Below are 19,741 nucleotides of genomic sequence, written 5' to 3'. Positions count from 1 at the left end.
GTCCCCAATCCTCCTAGCCTCTGGTGGCTGTGCTCCTTTTAATTCCCCCCCTTGAGCATGTGCAGGGCCTGTGATGTGCTGCTAACCAGTAGGATGTGGCAAAGCAGACAGGATGTCACTTTTGCGATTACATTAATGAGGTGGTGATTTCTGTCCTTGCATAGGCTGTCTCAGCACGTGAGCCTCCGATGAGACCACAGCCTGGCCGACACCTTGCTGCAGCCTGTGAGAGGCCCTGCAGCAGAGGACCCAGCCCAGTGGAGCCTGGCTTCCCGACCCACAGGAACTGAGATGATGAACGTGAGTGTGTTAAGTTGCTAAATTTATGTTAGTTCATCATCAGCAATAGAAAACGAATACAGGGTTAGAGACGTCCTAGAAAACTCCACAAGGACCCACCTGGCTGCCTCCAGTTTTCTGCCCGGGCAATGTCAGCGGTTGGAGGAGGGCCTCAGCGTCGTGGGTTGTCTGCAAACCTCCGTCGATACAGCAAGGTTTGTGTTTCCGTGGCTCTTTGTGCTTTTCTAAGTGCTTTGAGATACATGAGCTTTCAAAAAATTGTTATTCCTGCATCATCCCTGCAGACACAGCACAGAAGGTGTAAGTGATCAGCCCAGGTTCACATAACTAAGGAGTGACGGGAGCAGGACTAGAACTGGGGCCACAGGAGGCTCTGGTCTTGGGAGATGCTTGACCCGGGCCAGGCTCTGTGACCACACACATCCCCCTGGCCTGTGCCCATCGGTTAGAGTGCACATTGTGGCGGCCGCAGCTCCAGCCCAGGGCCACTAAGAGAAGGCATTCTACCCGGTCCCCAGAAGACTCTTGGGGGGGAAAGTGGAACCTGAGGACAGCGTGCTCCCCACGAGGGCTGAGCATCGGCCGGGGCTGCTGGGCGGCTGCCAGCAGGGGAGCCACGTAATCTGCTCGTGCCAGACGGGCCCAGTGGGAAGATTAGACAACAGCGTTTACTTTGCCATTAGCGCGGCCTGGCGCTCGGCTCTGAGGGGCGCTGGGAGCCATCGCTAAGGGAGGGCGGCCCTGCCCAGGGCACAGGTGTTCGGAAATGTTCCGTGAACACAGCAAAGCAGGCGATGGCGTGCGATCTAAAGAGCCCGATCGCGGCGGGCCGGGCCGGGCACTCGCGCACGATAGGTGTTATCAGGGGGCCCGGTCCGATAGGCCGCGGGGACGGCAGGTCCTCTAGGAATTTTCCATCAGGTCTCACCCCAGGCACGAAGTCTTCCACCAACACAGAAAACATGTTTCCACTCCCCAGCCCCAGACCTGCGCAGTTTCTCCAGAGATGGGCACAGGTTTTTAAAATAAAATTTATAATAACATTTTTGGCCCAAGTACAAAAAGAATGCATGTTCATTGTAGATTATTTACAAGTAAGTAAAAATTAAAAAAAACGACTCAACCCCACTGCCCAGAACTAACCACCATGAATTCTGTAAATGGATATATTTATTTACTTACAGAAATGGGGCCAGATAGTAGAGTACACACTGTTCTTGCAAATTACTTTCTAAAGGAGAGTTAAGTGATCGCGTATTTTCAAGTGATTTCTTTTAAGTCTACATCATCATTTTTCAAGCTTTTCTTGAAATATAATTTGCACACAGAAAGATGCATGTCAGAGGGAATAGTGTGATGGATTTTCACAAGCTACCAGATCAAGAAACAGCATTACAAGGGCCCCCAAAGCTCCTTCAGGCTCCTTTCCAGCCACAAACCCACCCCCCAAACCAAGCATAATCATTGCTCTAACTTCAGACAGCAAAGACTGATTTGGCCCCTTTTGGTATTTTATATAAATGGCACCGCGTAACGAGCATGTTTCTGTGTCTAGTTTTTTTGCTCAAAATTACGTTTGTGGGGTGCAGCGTGGTGGTGTGTGTAGTCGAAACTCGGTCGTTTTCATTGCAGTTTATCATCCCACTGCGCAAATGGACATTTTATTGATCTCTTGTCTGGCCGATGGGCATTTGAGTGGTTTCCAGTGTGGGCTCTTGGGAACAGAGCTGCTCTGAACATTCTAGTCTGTGGAGTTCACACCGAGGGAACGTGTGCGTGTGTTTCTGTTGGGCGCGGGCCCAGGAGTGGAGCTGCGGGGTCACAGGGCAGGCGGATGCTCGCAGTCAGCAGAAAGTGCTGAGTGGTTTTCCAGAGGGGCGGTGTCACTGTGTCCCTGCCCCAGCGGCGGGTGGGAGTTCCAGTGGCTCCACGTCCTGGTCGCTCTTGGTCTGTCAGTCATTTGCGTTTCAGCCGTTCCAGTGGGAATAGGCGCCACTCTCTCGTAGTTTTCATTTGCGTTTCCTGATGAATTAGCACACTGAGCACCTTTTCCTGGACATGTTGGCTATTTGTATGTCTTCTTAGGAAGTACCTGCCCAAGTCTTTTGCTCATTTAAAAAACTTGGGTTGTCTTTTATTGCAATTTGTAGAAGTTTGCCTCAGTCGTTTAACTTTTCAGGAGCAAAATATCTTTGCATAGACCTTACTTGCATATGATGCCATTATAGAAAAGAGAAGTTGAGCTGCTCAGGCAGTGGGGAGGACGAAGACCCCCCAGCCCCCCCAAGACATTTCCATGGAACCCCTGGGAATCAAAGGAATGCAATTTGAAAAACCTCCGACATAGATGCTCCTCAAACCCTTCCCTCCCATGTGTCTATTTTATTTGCAGTTTTGGAGTTCGGGGTGCAGAGGTGAGAGCCCTACTGCTCCCCTCCCCAAGAAAATTTCTCCCCTCTGGCTGTCCCCGTTCAAATGAATGCTAATAACTGCCTGCAGGTGTCAAGCACACACATGCCAAGTACCCATGTGGCCTCTCCTCGTGGCATAGAGACAGGACTATATGGCACCATTCTACAGATTTATAGCGGTAAACTGAGGCTCAGAGAGGTCCAGCCGCCTGCCTAGAGTGCAGAGAAGCGAGAGGTGTAGCTGGCGTCCTTGGCCCCTCTGCTCGGGGGCCGTTCTGCTGACTGCGCCTGTCCTGCGGGGCCTGAGAGAGATTCTTGGGAGAAACAGGGTGAACGTTTTCCTGAATGGAGGCCCATGAGCAGCTTTGGGGGCTGGCATGTTCCATTTCTCGGCCTGGGTGAGGTTACTTGTGTATGTTACGACAGTGTGTTAGACTGCATATTTATGCTTTAAGCATATTTTTACGTTTGTTGTGCTTCACTATCGAAAAAATAGAAGAGCTGCTGGTCCCTTCCTTCTGGCTTTGGCTCCTCCTTATTTACTAAGGAAAGTGAATTTCTAATTGGGCCTGGCGTCCAGACCTCCGAGAGCTGGCAAGGGGCACATGTCCCAGCACAATTCATCTCCTTGGGGCAGGCGGCACAGAGCCCCTTCCACCCAGACAAGTCACCAGAGCAAGGAGGCAGGCAGGTCACCACGAATGACAGTAAGGCATAGAGGCCCATGAGCATGCCAATGGCTAACCGTATAAAGGCAAGTGCATTATGTGAATTAAGCCTCATTCAACAACCCTGCGATGTAGGAACTCCTCTTATGCATGTTTTACTGATGGGACACAGAAAGGTTCTGTAACTGTTCAAGGTTACACTGCAGGCAGGCAGCAGAGCTGGGGTTCAGTCAGGCTGTCTGGATCCTGAGCCACATTTGCAAGCATTTACTGCCTCTTAGAATGTGGTGAAAGCTCAGGGCCCCATTCCCAGGAAGACACACATGCAGAACCCCCCCCCCCCCCCAATTTCAGAGCTACCAAAGCCCATCCCTGGGCCCAGACAAGGGAAGGAGTTCTGCTCCAGCAATGAAGTTGTTGATTATGGATAAGGTGACTTATAGGTAGTGAGCTCTGCTCCATGGGAGGTATGTAAGCAGAATCTGGGATGCCATCTGGAAGCTGGTACAGAATAGACCTTCCATACCCATTAATTAAGTGAATGAATGAATGAATGAATGAATGATTGAATAAATGATTGATTGAATGAATGAGTTATTTCCAGTGACAGCAGGAGCCCACTCATCTTCAGGGGCCAGGAGCATGGGGAGTGAGAACCACCTTGGACCCTGATGGCCCCACCTCTGTGGGCCTTTCAGCAGGGGCCCTGGGTGCTGTGGTCCAGGCTCTGGGGAGCATTTCGGAAGCAGAGAGGAGACAGCGGTTCCTAGGATCAGGAATGTTCTTGTAGGGAGTTCCAGAAGGGAGAGGCAAGGCCCAGAGCCTCAACTCCAGCCTCCCAGGACCAGGCAAATCGCCCTCAGCAAGGGTTCTGACTCCTGCTTTGGGTAAAAAGCAAGAGAAGGGCTTGGGGGAAGCAGAAACCCAGAACTGGGTAGAGCAGGAGTTAACTGGAAGCAGATGAGGAAATGTTTAAATCCTGGGGGCGGCTGGCAGACAGAGATATTAGCCGGGGTATGGAAAATTCCCGGGAACTGGAGCATAACCAAGGAATTGGCCAGCCATCCCATGGCAGGGACAAAGGGATTCCCTCTCTGCCCCTTGCAGCCCCCAGCTCCTCCGCCTGCTCCCCTGAGCTGAACCTGGCCTGGGGCCCAGCAGGAACCTACTGGAGCTGATGGTCTGGGGCGAACTCCTCCTGTGGACCACAGAAGGTCTAGGTTCTGCTGCTAATGGGTTCTCCCCCATGGGCCCCAGCTCCTTTGCCCTCTGTGTCTCCAATGCCGTGTTACTCCCTGGTAAGCGTGCCTCTGGACCTGACCTTCTCAGCCTTTGCTGATCCAGTCTGATCTGACTTAAGCCCTGTTCCTCCTGGTGGTGACCTGGGTCCTGGCTTCTGACCTGTGACTATTACGTTTGGTTACAACAGAGGGAGGGGGGCTGTGGTGGAAGGGTATTTAAAACTCTTGTCCTGGGGCCTCCAGCTCCCGATGGACAAAGCCATTCTCATAGCAGCTGGGGCACCAGCCTTCCCTGCCCAAAGGACCTGCAGCAGCAGCAGCAGCTTTGGGGGCTTCATGCCTTGGCCTGGGGTCGGGGGAGTGAGGCTGCAAATCCACGCGGAAAGCATTGTCACTGCTCCCTGCCTTGCATCACCCACTTTGGCTGCATTCCTGAGTACCCGGACTAGAGCAGGACATGGAAAGAGACCAAGTGCTGTGGGCCGTTTAGGAAAAAAGAGCTCACTTCCAGGGGGCACCTGGGAGGCTATCACGGAGAAGGAGACATTTGAACTGTTTTAATAATATTTAAATTGGAAGTTGAAATCAGCCCAGGAGTGTGTCCGTCCCTTCCCAGGGGCAATCACCTTTTTACAGGGATTGGAAGCTGGCACAGAGTAGATGTTGGGCAAATGGTTGGGCGCTAAGCACCCAAGCTGACCCTCAGGAACGCTTCTGAGGCTCGATAGGTAGAGGCTCTGGGCTTGCTGGAGGCTCTGAAATCACACTGCTGGGGCACAGGCAACACCAGCCGCTCCCCTCTCAGTCTTAAGGGTTGAATTGTGCTCCCCAAATTCATACTTTGACCTCCTAACCCACAGTACCTCTGAATGTGATTGTAGTTGAAGTTAGGGTCCTTAAAGAGATGATTGAGATGAAAAGAGGTCACCAGGGTGGGCCCTAATCCATTCTGACTGGTGTCCTTATGAGAAAAGATTAGGACACAGATACACATAGAGGAAGGCTGTGTGAAGGCATCGGGAGGAGCCTCAGGAGGGGAGAGGCCTCAGAAGGGGAGAAGCCTCAGAAGGGGAGAGGCCTCAGAAGAAACGCCCTGGAGACCCCTGTATCTCAGGTTTCCAGGCTTCAGACTGTGCGATGATAAACTTCTGTTGTTTGAGCCCCAGTCTGTGGTATTCGCTACAGGGGCCTGAGCAAATGGATACAAACAGATGCAGCTGGCAATGTCCACACCTCTTCCCTCTGCAGAATTGGTGTTTTCTTAACATTGATTTCACATAACATTCATCCCCCAAATACTTCCTGAGTATCTGCTATGTTTCAGGCCCTAATTTAGGCCCTGGGGACTGGTCATTCAAAGAACAAGACAGACCAGATCGCTGCCCACCTGAGTTTATACTCAGGGCAGGAGACAGATAATCACAGGATAAAGAAATAAATTACATATTGTGTTAAATGACAGTGCTGGCGGGAAGTGAAAGCGAGGAAGGGGACAGGGAGTGTTGGTGAGGACTGATATTTCAGTAGAGGGGTCATTAGAGTATAGATCTGAAGGAGGGAGGGAATGAGTGTGTTTGTGGCCTACAATTTGGGCTGCACTTTTCCTGACCAGTTTGTTTAGTTTTTTATCTTTCTACAAAATAGTGCTGTATGCCAGGCAGTTATTATTGTTATCATTTAAAAATTTTTATTTTTCTATTACAGTTTGTTTTCAACACTATTATGGATTATTTTCAGGTGCACACAGGCTGCACTTTTCCTTATATGATGTTGACCAAACTCAAAAAGAATCTGGTGGTTTTGCTAGAAATAAATGATTCAGATTTTTTCAAGGGTCTTAGAGTTTACGAACTTGGAACACAGCTAGGGTAAAACCCAAAAGTGTTCCAAAGGAGAAAGAAAAGTTAAAAGTTCTTATGATACAAAGAACATTCTTGAGAATTATCAGTCCTATATTCTTAGCCCTAGGATTGGTCCAGGACAGTGATCAGTCAGACGTCAGGCAGTCAGGATGCCAGATGCCAGATGGTTGGGAAGATGGGTGCCAGGAGGACTGATCACAGCCGGTGATGATGTCAGGTGATGGTCTGGATGCCCGAGTCCTTCAAGGGGTAATCAGGATAATCTGTAGGTCTGGTATATGTCCACGTTTATATCCAGGCATTGACGCAGGACTGGAAGGTTCAACAAAATTTAAGTTCCCAGGCTAGTTAGAACAAGCATGGAATCTTTCTCATGCCTCAGACTTTATGATGTTAATAATTTTAGTAGCTTGGTTAAAGTGATTCCATTTTATATATTCTCTATCTTTACACTTTCCTCAATGAACATAGTCCACATTTATCACTTTAAGAGCCAGGAACAGATTCCTTCCTGGTGATAATTTCCCTGATGCTAGAAACGAGGGTAGTCTCCAACTTTTACTAGCATAGATTCCCTGGGAAAATATTTATAGCTCATATAATAATTCATAGCTAAATCTCTCTATATATATATAGATCTATAAATATATCTATATTTCCAAGTGGCATTAGCAGCTGTAGAGGTGGGAGAGTCGATGTGGCTATGGTTTCATGTTGTTGAATAGCCTTTCAAGTAGTGGAACCAACGGGCAGGTCGGCCAGGGTAAGACCATGTGTCTGTGCACGTAATACTCACTCTGACCACCAGATGTCAGCCTTTCACCACCTGCTTTCGGGGGGCTTTTTCCCTGGGAATGGATTTGCTCCAGGAGACACCCCCGCAGATAAGGTCCTCTCTCTGTCTGAAGCCTCTGTCTTTCAGAGAATAATGCTTTGTGCTTCCTTGATCTTAAAAGCCATCACTGGGGGGAAATAAAAGTATAAGATGAGAGGAAAAATTGCCCATAGTGCTGCCTCCTGGATACTTTTGGTCTTTTTCTGTTGTATGTGTGAAATTAGCAATAACTCACGCTCTCGTGTGACAGGCTGAGAAGGTGGGGACTATTTTTTCCTGTTATTATTTTATATATAGTGTTTGTACAGCCTGATTGAGATATAGGTCACGTATCATAAATTCTACCATTTCAGGTGTGCGGTTTAGTATGTTTTAGTATATTCACGGAGTTGCACAGTCACCCCATGGTTTAATTTTAAAACATTTTTGATACCCCCAAAAGAAATGCCATCCACATTAGCAGTCAACCCCCATTCCTAACCCTTCTCTTTCCCCCAACTAGAAGAGACTATTCTTTTATTATTAATTATTATTATTATTATTATTATTTTAAAAATATATCTTTATTGATTTCCGAGAGAGGAAAGAAGAGGGAGAGAGAGAGACAGAAACATCAATGATGAGAGAGTCATTGATCGAGCCCACAACCCGGGCATGTGCCCTGACCAGGAATCGAACCCTGATTGCCTGGATCCTAAGTTGACGCTCAACCGCTGAGCCACCCCTGGCCAGGCTATTATTAATTATTTTTATTGTAGTGAGAACATTTAACATGAGATCTATCCTCTTAACAAAATTTTAAGTGCACAATCGAGTATTCGTAACTACAGACACCATGGAGTGGAGCAGATTTCTGGAACTTACGCATCTTGCGTAACTGAAACTTGCATCTTGCATGACTTAAATACACCCGTTGAACAGCAATTCTCCATTCCCCGCTTCCCCTAACCCCTGACAACCACCATTCCACTCCCTGCTGCTAGTGTGAGTTTGACTACTTTAGTTACCTCATATATGCGGAATCATACGGTATCCGTCTGTCTGTGGCTGGCTTATTTCACTTAGCATAAGTCCTCGAGTTTTATCCATGCTGTTGCAAATGGCGGGATTTTCTTTTTTTACGACCGAGTAATATTCCATTGTACGAATAATGCTGCAGTGGACACGATGGTGCAGCTATCTTTTTGGGATCCTGATGTTAATTCTTTGGGGTAAATATTCAGAAGTGGGATTGCTGGGTCTTATAAAAATTCTATTTTTAACTTTCTGAGGAATCTCCGTACTGTTTTCTACAGTGGCCGCACCATTTTACGTTCACACTGGCAGTGCCAGGGGTCCCCGTCCTCCCCAACACTGTTGGCTTTTGTTTTTTGGGCAGTGGTCGTCCTAACAGGCGTGAAGTGGCATCTCACTGTCGTTTTGCTTTGCATTGCCCTGGTGATTAACGAGGGAGAAACTATCCGTATCTCAAAATTACAGAATAGAGAACAGGCGCCGGGAGATGAATTTACCCCAGGTCGCGTGACGGGTGCGGGCCCGTCAGAGCCGGGACTTGGGCTGGACCGAGGGGCCTCGGGACGTGCTTGCCCTGCGCGTCCTGCAGTGGGCTGGGGACACTCCATTTTTAACGGGCACGGGGATGGCCCGGGTTTTCCCTTTTGTGAGCTACTCTGCGGGTGACATCCTTGCTTCACGTCTGCGGGCATTTCTGATTATTGCCTTCGCATAAATCTTAGAGGCAAAATTGCTGGGACAAAGGCCACACCTCCAAAGGACAGGTCACCTCCAAAAGGATCGCACCGATTTACGCTGTTACAAGAAGTATTCAAGGATCTTTTCCCCTTTGCTTCACGTTTTTTCTCACCAATGGCTAGAAGGCTCTTTGCTCTGCAATCCATAAGGATAAAAGTGGAAGGTGGGGGAGGTTTTCCTTTGGAGATCAGAACTGATCCTCATGTTGGTGGCACAGGCTGCAAATACAGAGCCCCGGGAACAGCTCGGCTCGTTAACAGACACAGCTTGAGCCCGGTCACAGCTTGTTTAGGGGAGTAAAGCCTGACCTTTTAGGGTGCATATGATGGCTGTCAGCCCTGCTGCCACCCAGGTGTCTCCTGCCTTAGGTGCGGCATTGCACTCTAGTGGCGGCACATACTCATTCGTCCATTCATTTAGTTCACCTATATTTATTGATGGCCTACTATGTGCCTGGCACCCAGAAGATCGGAGACGTCCCTCATCTGTACAATGGGGCAATGTTATCTGCCTTGCAGGAGGTCCTGTCAGCACCATTGAAAATGAGGTATTTAAAAAAAATTTAAAAAATATTTTTATTGATGTTTTTAGAGGGAGGGGAAGTGAGAGGGTGAGAGACAGAAACTTCCGTGAGTGAGAAGCATCAGTTGGGTGCCTCCTGCACGCCCCCTGCTGGGGATCGAGCCTGCAGCCCAGGCATGTGCCCCCAGTCCGTGACCTCTTGGTGCACGGGTCGACGGGGCTCAACCACTGAGCCACACCGGCCGGGCAAAAATGAGGTCCTGTATTCCCCACTGAGAAGAGGGCTTTGCAGAGCACCAGCCACAGTTCTAGCCGGCTCCCCGGGCGGGCATGCCCCGAGTGCGTGTGCTAGTGTCTTTGGGGTGGGCTTGGTGGCTTCCTGGAGCAGTTTATGCCGACGTTTATGCCACTGCCGGAGCCAAGCCAATCCTGTCGTTTGCCCGATCGAAAACGGTGAAGTACAGCCTCAGGAAGACGTCACCCAGCACCCAGAGACTGCCGCTGCCTGAGCTGTTGTCAAAGTTGCTGTAGCAGATGTCTGGCCAGTCCTGGGGGAGAGGGAAACAGGCCATCAGCCTGAGCCCTCGCCTGCCACCCCCTCGATACCCAGAGCCCGCAGCTCTCAGCTTCATTCCCCCCAGTTCCTAGGAGCCGGCGGAAGCGGGGTGCCCAGCCGTGCCCCTCCCACGCTGCTCTTTCCTGTGGACTGTGCTCCGGCTGCTCCTCTGAGAGGGCGCCTTTCCTCCGTCCCTTCGCCCCCCTCGCTCTCCAAGGCGGCGCTCCGCCACCCCTGGGCAGCCTCCCTGGGCCCGTGTCACCCTCCTTGGCCACTCCGGGCTGGGTGGGGCGATCCCTGGAGCTCCCTGTGTCTTTAGTCCTGGTGACACGGGACCTACCCCTGCGCCCCTTTGCACAGCTCCCTGGGGGGCCATTTGCATGAGTCTAGTGTAGACCTGCCTTGACCCAGGAGCCTGGGGGCTTAGAATTATTTCAATTCCTCTCTTCCTCAAGGCCTGTTTGATTCCACTCAAGCCTCCTCTGAACTCCCACGGGGAACCAGCGTTTATTAAGCCTCTGCTATGTTCCAGGCACTGCACGGCCACTGTGCGTCCTTCATTCATGTCAGTGTCTCACCACCCCGGCAAAGGAAGGACTCGGTACCCCATTTCACAGAGGGAACTGGGGCTTAGCAAGGGGCCTTTTCTACCTAGGACCAGGGTGATCATATGATTTGTCATCCCAATCAGGACACTTTTGAGATGGGAAGGTCATACAGTTAATACTTATGGTGGGACCACACACTGGGGCTGTCCCCAGCCAACCCCGCCTGTCCCTATTTCTTTGCCTATTTCTGGGACCGCTGCAGCCTGCTATCCATGTTCACCCATCTGAGTTCCCTGGATGAACTGAAGCTCTTTGAGGGCAGAGGCCATTAGCGTCCCCTCTCCTCGAGCCTAGCACCGTGCCAGCAGGGGGTGGTCGATCCAGATTTAGTTGAGGCTGGTGGATGCCCCAGACTGCCCTTTGCTATCCAGAGGTTTGTTCTGTGGAAGGTGCTTCCTAGCCAGGGGTGCTCGGCAGCATCTGCAATGGTTTGGCCTCCACAGGGCCTCTTCCAGCCACAGCCCAATGGGTCACACCAGTCCCATATTTGAGAACCAGCCCCCAGGGTTGGCCCCTCACCTTCCGGATGTAGGCGCTGGCTGGCACTGGGTACGCGACACCGTTGATGGTGAAGACGATGTCAGGCAGAGCGTTGATGGCATTGCAGCTGACGATGTACTATTAGAGACAGAGGGAGGGAGAAGGTTGGCCCAGCTGATCCTTCCGTGTGTGGAGAGCTCAGGGTGACCCTGTGGCAGGACCCTTCACCTCGCCAGTGCTCGTGGCCTGGGCGTTGATGGTCTTCAGGATGTTGAAGACAGGGTAATTTGGGCCAATCAGCAGTGAGGTCCCGGTATCGACAATGGCCTGGCAGCTGCCATGACAAGCAACAACCTTCCCGTTCATGGAGATGCTGAAAGACAGGGGGACAAAGGCACCAGGATCACTCTGTAGTCCCCTCCCCCATGACTGGCCCATCCCTGGCTATCTCCAGAAGAGTCCGTCAGCTCTTGCCTTCCTCTGTTTCCCTTTATTCTGGTCACACTGACCTTCTGAGACTCCCTTTCAGTTCTTGAATACATTGCACTCTTTCATGCCTCAGGGCCTTTGCACTTGCTGGTGGCCCTTCCTAGAACCTCCCCTATCTCCTTTGTCTGGCTAATTTCTCCTGTCCTCCAGGTTCCAGCTTAATTGTTACCGTTTCGGGGAAGTCTTGCCCCCAGGCTAGATCAGGTTCCTCTCCTGGTCACCCTCTGCATACCGGTACTGATTTCTAGCGTGTATCAAAGTGGTAATTCCTGATCCATGTGACTTGATCTCTCATGTATGTCTGCCCTACTACATGGGGAGAGCAAGTTGTATCTGTAAGAGCTAGTTGTATCTTTGGTGCCCCTTCCAGTGCGCAGCACACAGAGAATGCTCAACATGTGTTTGCTGAATTAATGAACAAGTGAATGAAGGAGACCAACCGGAGACATGGAGCTGGTATCTGACCAGTTAGGAAAGCCACACAGCGAAGATGGACGTGCTCCTGGGAAGCAGATGCTCAAAGTGGTGGGAAGGGAGTGTTGTCCCCCCCCTTCCCCATGTCCCACTTTCCCAGACACCGAGGCCACTGGCCAGGCAATGCCTGAGCGGCCCAGGGGGCACATTTTATACTTTTGTCTGATGCTGTGACACAGAATCCCATCAATTATTGCCCCCTTGCTCTCAGGCCACGCCTGAACCCCCGGCTTCCTGATTCTCTCTGTCACATCCCCTTCCCCACTGGTACCCAGGATGGGGCTGGGGTGGGGTATCCCTTTCTGTGATTTGCTTTCAGGTCTCCAGAAAGCCGGCATCTCTCCGCGCTGGGTAGAGGCTCCCTACACGTCTCCAGGGGGCCCTCATTCACTCCCTTCCTTCACCAGCCTTCTTGTTTGCCCGGGGCTTCCCCTGCTTCCAAACTGGCGGTCCGTGGACTGGGACCCCCTGTTCTGGTGGCCTAGGATGGCTAATCACCTTGCCAGGCCCTGTGCAGGCTGGTGGGGTTCTCCTCGACCCTTTTCACTGCAGCTCGCCCCACGGCACGATGGGTGCAGCCTGAGCCTCTTCCCTGACAGTCCGGTCCCCAGGCCTGTCCCTGACTCGGGCCCAATCCAGCTTCTCCGGTCGGGAGCCTGGTCGGGGGTGATTATGAACCCATGTTGGGGTACGTGTCTGTGCGTGTCTGGCTGTGTCTCTGTGTCCGTCCGAGTCTGTGTGTCTGTGTCTGTGTGTGCGTCTGTGCCTGTGCGCGTGCAGGCCTGGGGATGTCATCGGCGTGGCCCTCAGAGGGAGGCGCTTACCTGTCCACAGTTATCTGCCAGTAGCCCTGCCTGGTCACCGGCACCCACTTCAGCTCCCCCTTGTAGTAGGAGTGGTCCACCCCGCCGAACATCACCACACTGCCCTTCTCCGTGTTGCTGGGGGGGGGGGGCAGAGAGAGGGAGAAGGACAATGGGTGGCTTTTCTCAACCTTAGTGACGTCAACGCAAAGGCACCAAGGGCTGCACCTACCATTGGTGGCTTATCCCCACATCACCCAGCCCTGTGCAGTGGGCACTACTGTGAGCTCCATGATACAGACGGGGAAGTTGAGGCACAGAGGGGTTGAGCACTTGCCCAAGGTCAGTCACACGGCTAGTGAGTAGCAAAGCTACGGTTTGAGCTTGGACAGTCTGGCAGAGCTTTGACTACCCACCTTTCTGAAGCTGGCCAGGTCCCCTCCAGCAACCAGACGGCTTGGAGATGCCTCCGGAGGATGCTGTGCGGAGGGGTCTGGCCCGTCATTTTTCTGAAAAGCTGAGGCCACTAAGAAGTCGCGTGCTGTGTGTTCAGGCTCACTCAGGGCTTGCCACACAGGCCTGGGACATGTGCCGTCCATAGGGTCATGCTCATTAGGGCCCCACGCCCCTGCTGTCCCTGACCTGAAATCCCTGTCCCTGCCTCCCTTCCAGGGCTCCAGCCACGGGGCCCCCTGCTGGTCCTCTGCTGTGCCTCAGGGCCTTTGCCTCTGTCCCACCACAGGGTCTTGGCTCAGAGAGGCCCTTGTGTCTGCCCATCTAAACCACACTGTCACCGCTGTCTGTTCTGTCACCCTGCTTTATTCCTTTCCCAGAGCCAGTTACTACCTGAGTTAGCTTTTCCTTTTACCTTTAGTTTACATCTCACCTGCCTTTTCTTCCTCTTGTCTGTCTCTTTCACGTGCACAGAGCAGTACCCAGCACATAGCAGGTGCTCAACAAATAGTTGTTAAAGGAGTCACCTGGGTACAAGTCTTCCAGAGGCTCAGGGAGGTTAGGTGATTTGCTTCCGTTCATGCTGTAGAGCCTGGAACTCAAGTCCACACAGAGTCCACCGCCCCAACCACACTGTCCGCCTCCCACTCGGATCCAGGGGCAACCTCTGCCCTCGGTGGGAACACACAGTCTCCAACAGGGTCCTCCTCTGGCCTGTGCTCCTCTCCCTCCACCCCCTCCAGACCCTCAGCCACCAGGGAGTTTGGCGTTTCCTGCTATCAGCCCAGTGACTGAAGACCTGCTGATGGCCTGACCCCCCGCCACAGAGGACAGTTCCGTGGGCTGAGCTCGAGTCCTGCCACTACCAGTGTCTGACTGGGCAATGTTGTGCAAAGCTCCTCTCTGAGCCTCAGTTTCCCCATCTACCAAAGGAGAGGCTTGAACTACAGGGGTTGGCAGATTTTTTAGAATGTTAGCCCATCATTACTTTAGGCTTCGCAGGCTGCACGGTCTCTATCGCAAGTGCACGTGGCTGCCTCTGTAGAGCAGAAGCAGCCGTAGGAAGCATGCAACCGAGCGAACAGGGCTGTGTTCCAATAAAACTTTATTTATAAAAACAGGTGGCAGGCCAGATGTGGCCCCGGGCTACTATTTGCTGAGCCACTATGGACTAGACCATCTCTCAGGAAACGTGTGGGTCAGGTCTTCTATAATTTTTCATGCGACTGAAAACATCTTACAGCTGATTTGGAGAAAGGGTTCGTCCAGCTCAGACTTACGTGCTCAAATAGAAGGCGAAGAGTTTCTCGGAAATGAGGCCTTGTTTCCACATGTTGTCGAAGACAGGGGTGGTGCCTTGGAGGGCGAGGGTGGGGTAGCTCAGGCCCAGGATGCCATCGAAAGCCCCGTATTCCAGGGACTTGCTGGACTCTGTCTGGCTCAGGCCAAATGCCTGGACTTTGTTGACAAGGTCCCCGATCTGTGGGAGAAGAGGGTGATCTCATGTAAAGGTTTGGGAAGTGGGGCTGCGGCTGGGCTGGGGCCGAGGTGGGTAGGGAGATGCCACTAACACCCCAGGGATCAACTGAGGTGTGGCTGTGCCTCAGTTGTCCTCAGATGATTCTAACAAGCCAGGGCAGGAATGCACTGTGCATTGCTGAGGAGTTCAATCAACGCCTGCTCCTCCTGCTAACAGCACCTAGTTGGTAAAATAGGCTTTATCCCGTTTACAGCTGGGGAGATTGAGACGCAGGGTGGGACCAAGTGGCTCCCACTTGAGGGCCAAATGAGTAGAGAGCAGGGTCATCTTCTTTTTGGCATTCTAGTGATCTGGTGACAGAAATGGAGGGGATTCACTACAATCCATTGTGGATTCCACATCCCTAGGGGGCAGAAGCCAGTTGTACCACATAGCTGCCAGAAGAGTCTTGCGAAAAGTCTGCCTGGGAAACATGCACGCGTGCGTGTGTGTGTGTGTGCGCATATGTGTGTGTGTGTGTGTGTGTGTGTGTGTGGCCTCAGGCGCTTTGGAGAGGCAGTCCACAGTTTTTGTTAGATTCTCACGGGCCTCCAAAAGTAAGAACCTTTTTATCAGGGCCCTCCAGCCTCTCTGCTCCCTGCTTCCCCTGCCCTGGTGTCTGGAGCCCTCGGCAGCCCCCAGACACCCCAGATCAGTTCCGCCCTCTCCCAGAAAAGACTCCACACCTGCACGAGTCCTGACTCGCACCCCAGGGCTGCTGCCTACCAGGTGTGGGGCCCTGGACAAGGTCCTCACTCTTTCTGCACCCCGGTTCCTTCATCTGTAGCAGTAGTGCCTACCGCAGGGGGTTGTTGCAGAATCAAACAAGTTATTACAACGAAAGTTCCCAGCACAGTGCCTGGCACACTCTGCGGATATAAAAATGGGTTTTCCCTCGCCTCTCCCTCCTCCCAGCAAAATCAGCCTGAGCTCACCATGGAGAGGGAGCTGCAAATGCAGGCCTCCAGGCCCCTCCTGCACCACACCTGCTCTCTGGGTTAGCGATTGATCGCATGCGGGGAGTTTGTCAGCAGGGTGCTGGCTCCCCAAGGGACAGCCCCACAGGACAGCGGCCAGCCACTGGGAGGCTTTGGGGAGGTCGGGTGCTTCCAGCTGACCCGCGCCTGGTCCTATGGGCAGAGGTGGCCCCCGGGCCCGCCCTGCCTCCGCCTCCAGTGTCCCCCTCACCCTGACGCTGTCGTAGCCGAGCACTCCGGTCATGCTGCCCGAGGCGTATTGCAGCTGGATGGGCCGGCGGGTGCCCTGGAAGGTAGAGGACTTCCCAGGGTTGAAGGTTTGGTGCGTAACTGCAGACAGAGAGCGAGTGTCCGCCAGCCTGCCAAAGCCGGAGTGGGGGCGAGACAGGGCTTGGGGGACACTCACAGCAGGCGGGACTGGAGCAGTAGATGGACGGCACCCACAGGTCAGCGGAGCCTGTGTCAAAGATGACCTTGAACTCCTGCGGGGGCGTCCCAATGCTGATGGTGCCAACGTAGTACAGCTGCCGGGGCCGGGGAGGGGTGCTTAGGTCAGGCCTGGCTGCCCTGGCCACCCTTGATCCCCGGGGTGCCTGCCTCTATCGGGGTGTCCTCTGTCTCCTGCAATCACTTTCTAACCACCCCACCCACCTCGCGGACATTGCTCAGGCCAGTGCCTTCATTTGAAAAGTTCTCCAGTTTCCCCTGCAGCTCTCCAAATCCTTCCACCCTTCGTGGCCTAGCTTGAATGCCTTTTCCTCCAGGAGCCCTCCTGGGTCACCCGGGCCACTTTCTCCAAGCTCAAACCATGTAATGTCAATATCATGCAGGTGGCCCTTTTATTTGACATTTATTTCCTCTTTGCCTGTCTCTTCTCACAGAAGAAACGAGACCCTGTGTTATCAATAACCATAAGCATAATGTTAGTGCTGTACAACCTCACACCGCAGGAGCTCAGTAACTTTCCTGGGGTCATTTGTGGGGCTGCGGAGGCTGCACTTCCTCTGCCCGAGGGAGCAAACTTGATTCACAGTCGGCTCTGTCGTTGGTTCGTTTAGTTCAGAAGGAACAGAATCTGTCAAACCAGCGCCGTGGCTCACAGGCACCCAGTGATGTGTCACTGGCACTGAAGCACACGTTTACCTGCCACCTGGTCATTGCTGGACCCAGTCACCACAGACCAAGAGCTGAGGGTGGGAGGGCCTTCTCCCCCGGGGATGGGACCCCTGTTCCCCAGCTTTGCTGCCTGCAGGAGCCCCAGCCCCAACATCCTGGCTCCCACCTCCAGATGGAGCCCGGGCTTGACCAGGACTCTGGAGGGGGCAGCAGGTCGCCACCCGCACCACACTCACGTCCAGGTAGTTCCTCATGGGTTCAATAGTGACTCCCTGCTGTTTGCGGAAAAACTTGTAGGCGTGGCTGTAAGGGTTCTGCTGCAGGTAATCTTTCAGCAGGTCTTTTTCCCGGAGACTTTCTCGCATGGACTTGATCTTGGTCAGAGGGATTCTTTCATTGGGAAAAGGAAACACAATACTACAGTTCACGGCCCCATGTTTCAACGTAACCGCCACACCTTGCATTGTAACCACACTGTGTATTTTCCAAGTATTTTTATGAATGTCATCTTACAATCAGGGCGGGCCACCCCAGAAAATGAAAAGACCGTGGCCGTGGACCTCGGTTTGAATACAGGTCCTGTTGTAACCTTGGGTAAGCCAGGTGACCTTTCAGAGCCTCCGTTTCCCCATCTGTAAAGAAGTGGAATGAGAACATGCCCCTCACATGAAATGTTTTGGGCTCTGAGTGAGGTGATGGCTACAATGCGCCTGACAGAGAGGAGATCTCGACTAAGAGCCCTTCCTACGGCTGTTGTCATCTCACTGTCTCCTCAAAGAAGCCCTGGGAGGCAGGCGGGGTGGGAATCATTAGCCTCTTTTCCAGGGGAGGAACCTGAAATGCAGGAGCTTTGTGACCTGGCTGTGGTCACACTGCTTGTTAGGGCAAAATGGGGCCTAGAAATATCCCCCCCCGCCCCGATCTTTCTCCAGGGTTCAAGCAGAGGAGAAGACTGAGAGAAGCAGCCAGGGGGTGGGGGGAATACATTAGGAAAATTCAGAGATCAGAGAGACAAGCAAGAATCAAAACAGAAAAAGCAAACCCACAGAGTCCTACATGTACAGAGACATTCAAAGAGATAGAGAGATAGACGAGAGAGGTACAGAGACGAAGACACAGAAGCAGGTGCACATGGAGGCGGAGGGAGCAGGGAGAGGGCCTGGAAGCCAATTCGAGAGAAATGCTGTCCTAGACGAGACCCCATCTACACAGGTTCTAGGAGCACCATTCACACAGCCCACGTGCAGGCTGGGGTTGTGTCACCCCCAAGCCTGTCCCAGGACCCCTGGGCCCCACAGTGCCCATGGCAAGCTACTCATCCATAAATGGAGATGTGGACTTTAAGACAGGCAATGATCGCATTCCCTTCTCTGCCCTGGATGGTGGAAGAATGAAAAGACAAAGAGAAAGATGCCAGAAGAAAGCTGCAGTCCCCACACTTACATGACCAAGCACTCTGAGAGGGCCACCAGGCTGAGGAACCCAACCCACCGCATGCTTTCTTCTCTGGTTCGCGCACTCAGGAAAGATCAGGTGTTGAGCACGCAGTGAGGGGCAGGAGCTGCAGGTTATATACGCTCTGACCCGCCCTCACTGTCCCCTTGGAGGGCTGCTGATGGCCGGATAAAAAATACAAACCTCCCGATGCGATCTTTATCTCCATCAGTGTTCCTCGGGGAGACTTAAAAAAATTTCAGAATACAGAGATCTCTGTTGTAATCTCTTCCTTGGGGCATTGCTGGAAATGAACACTCACCAAAACCACATGATCTAACCAAGAGCAGGAGCATGCTTGCTATCTTGGAGATAAAACAGCTAATCATGTCATAAAAATAAGTGCAAGGTACCATGCTTGACCTGCTTGGCCTCGCGTCGTCCTCGTAGCGACCCCGTGAGCTGTGCATTGCTGCCTGCATTTGGAGAGGAGATCGCTGGGAGGAATGGAGGTCGCGTGGTAGAGTGAGGGCAGGGGAGCCCACTGACATGTGAGTGGCTTTAGGTAATGAGACAGATGGTACAAATCGGGGGTACTTATTGCTACTTCAAAAATCTAGGCTAGAACAGTATTACAATAGTACAATTTTAATATCGGAAGAAAAGGGCTGCATGCATCCAAGAGATATTTATTCATATAGTGGGTCCATTTACCGAGAACTCACTATAGGCTGGGGTCTGGGCTCCATGCTGGAAAGTCAAATAAGACATGGGTGGTCTTTGCCTTCAGGGAGCTTGCAGTCCAGGGCAGGGCTCATGAACTCAAGGTCCAGAGGCAAGAGGGATGAATGGAAGGGCTAGTGGGCTCCATGGCCCAGGGCAATGCATGCCCACCACAAAGGCAGCCTCGATTCAGTTCAGACCAGCGCTTGCCCTGCTGGAAGGTTTTCAAGAGAAGTCTGAGGTCTGGATGCTTTTGTGAACTCCCCTGATTTTTAAATGTTAGCAACTAATTAAAAATTTTTTCAAAATTGTAGTGTGAACGAAACTTCAAGCAGCTGTGGGCTGGATTCAGCTTGCAGGCCGTGCAGCTTTTATTTCTGGCCTAGAGGTGGGAGTAGAGGGGCCTGAGGGGTGTTCAATGCATGTGGGTTGAATGACTGAGAGACTGAAAGCATCCCAACCATGTTCGTTTTCTTTCCATTGGTAAAAAATACCCCCGGGATCAGATAAACCAACGA

General features: G+C 52.3%; 1 protein-coding gene across 1 annotated transcript; it reads right to left on the bottom strand.

Moving 5' to 3' along the window:
• Positions 1–9,992: 9,992 nt before the first annotated feature.
• On the bottom strand, positions 9,993–18,562 carry LOC308564480 (pepsin F-like; the record flags this gene model as incomplete). Its single annotated transcript, XM_081152761.1, has 9 exons — positions 9,993–10,139; positions 11,275–11,373; positions 11,464–11,608; positions 13,023–13,139; positions 14,735–14,934; positions 16,162–16,280; positions 16,357–16,474; positions 17,303–17,456; positions 18,510–18,562. 9 exons carry the CDS (start codon positions 18,560–18,562, stop codon positions 9,993–9,995), a joined length of 1,152 nt encoding a protein of 383 aa, XP_081008887.1.
• Between the last annotated feature and the right edge of the window lie 1,179 nt (positions 18,563–19,741).

This window comes from Miniopterus schreibersii (genome assembly GCF_964146895.1).
Source record: "Miniopterus schreibersii genome assembly, chromosome: 12".
NCBI classification, from domain to species: domain Eukaryota; kingdom Metazoa; phylum Chordata; class Mammalia; order Chiroptera; family Miniopteridae; genus Miniopterus; species Miniopterus schreibersii.
This window is presented reverse-complemented; position numbering and strand designations above follow the sequence as displayed.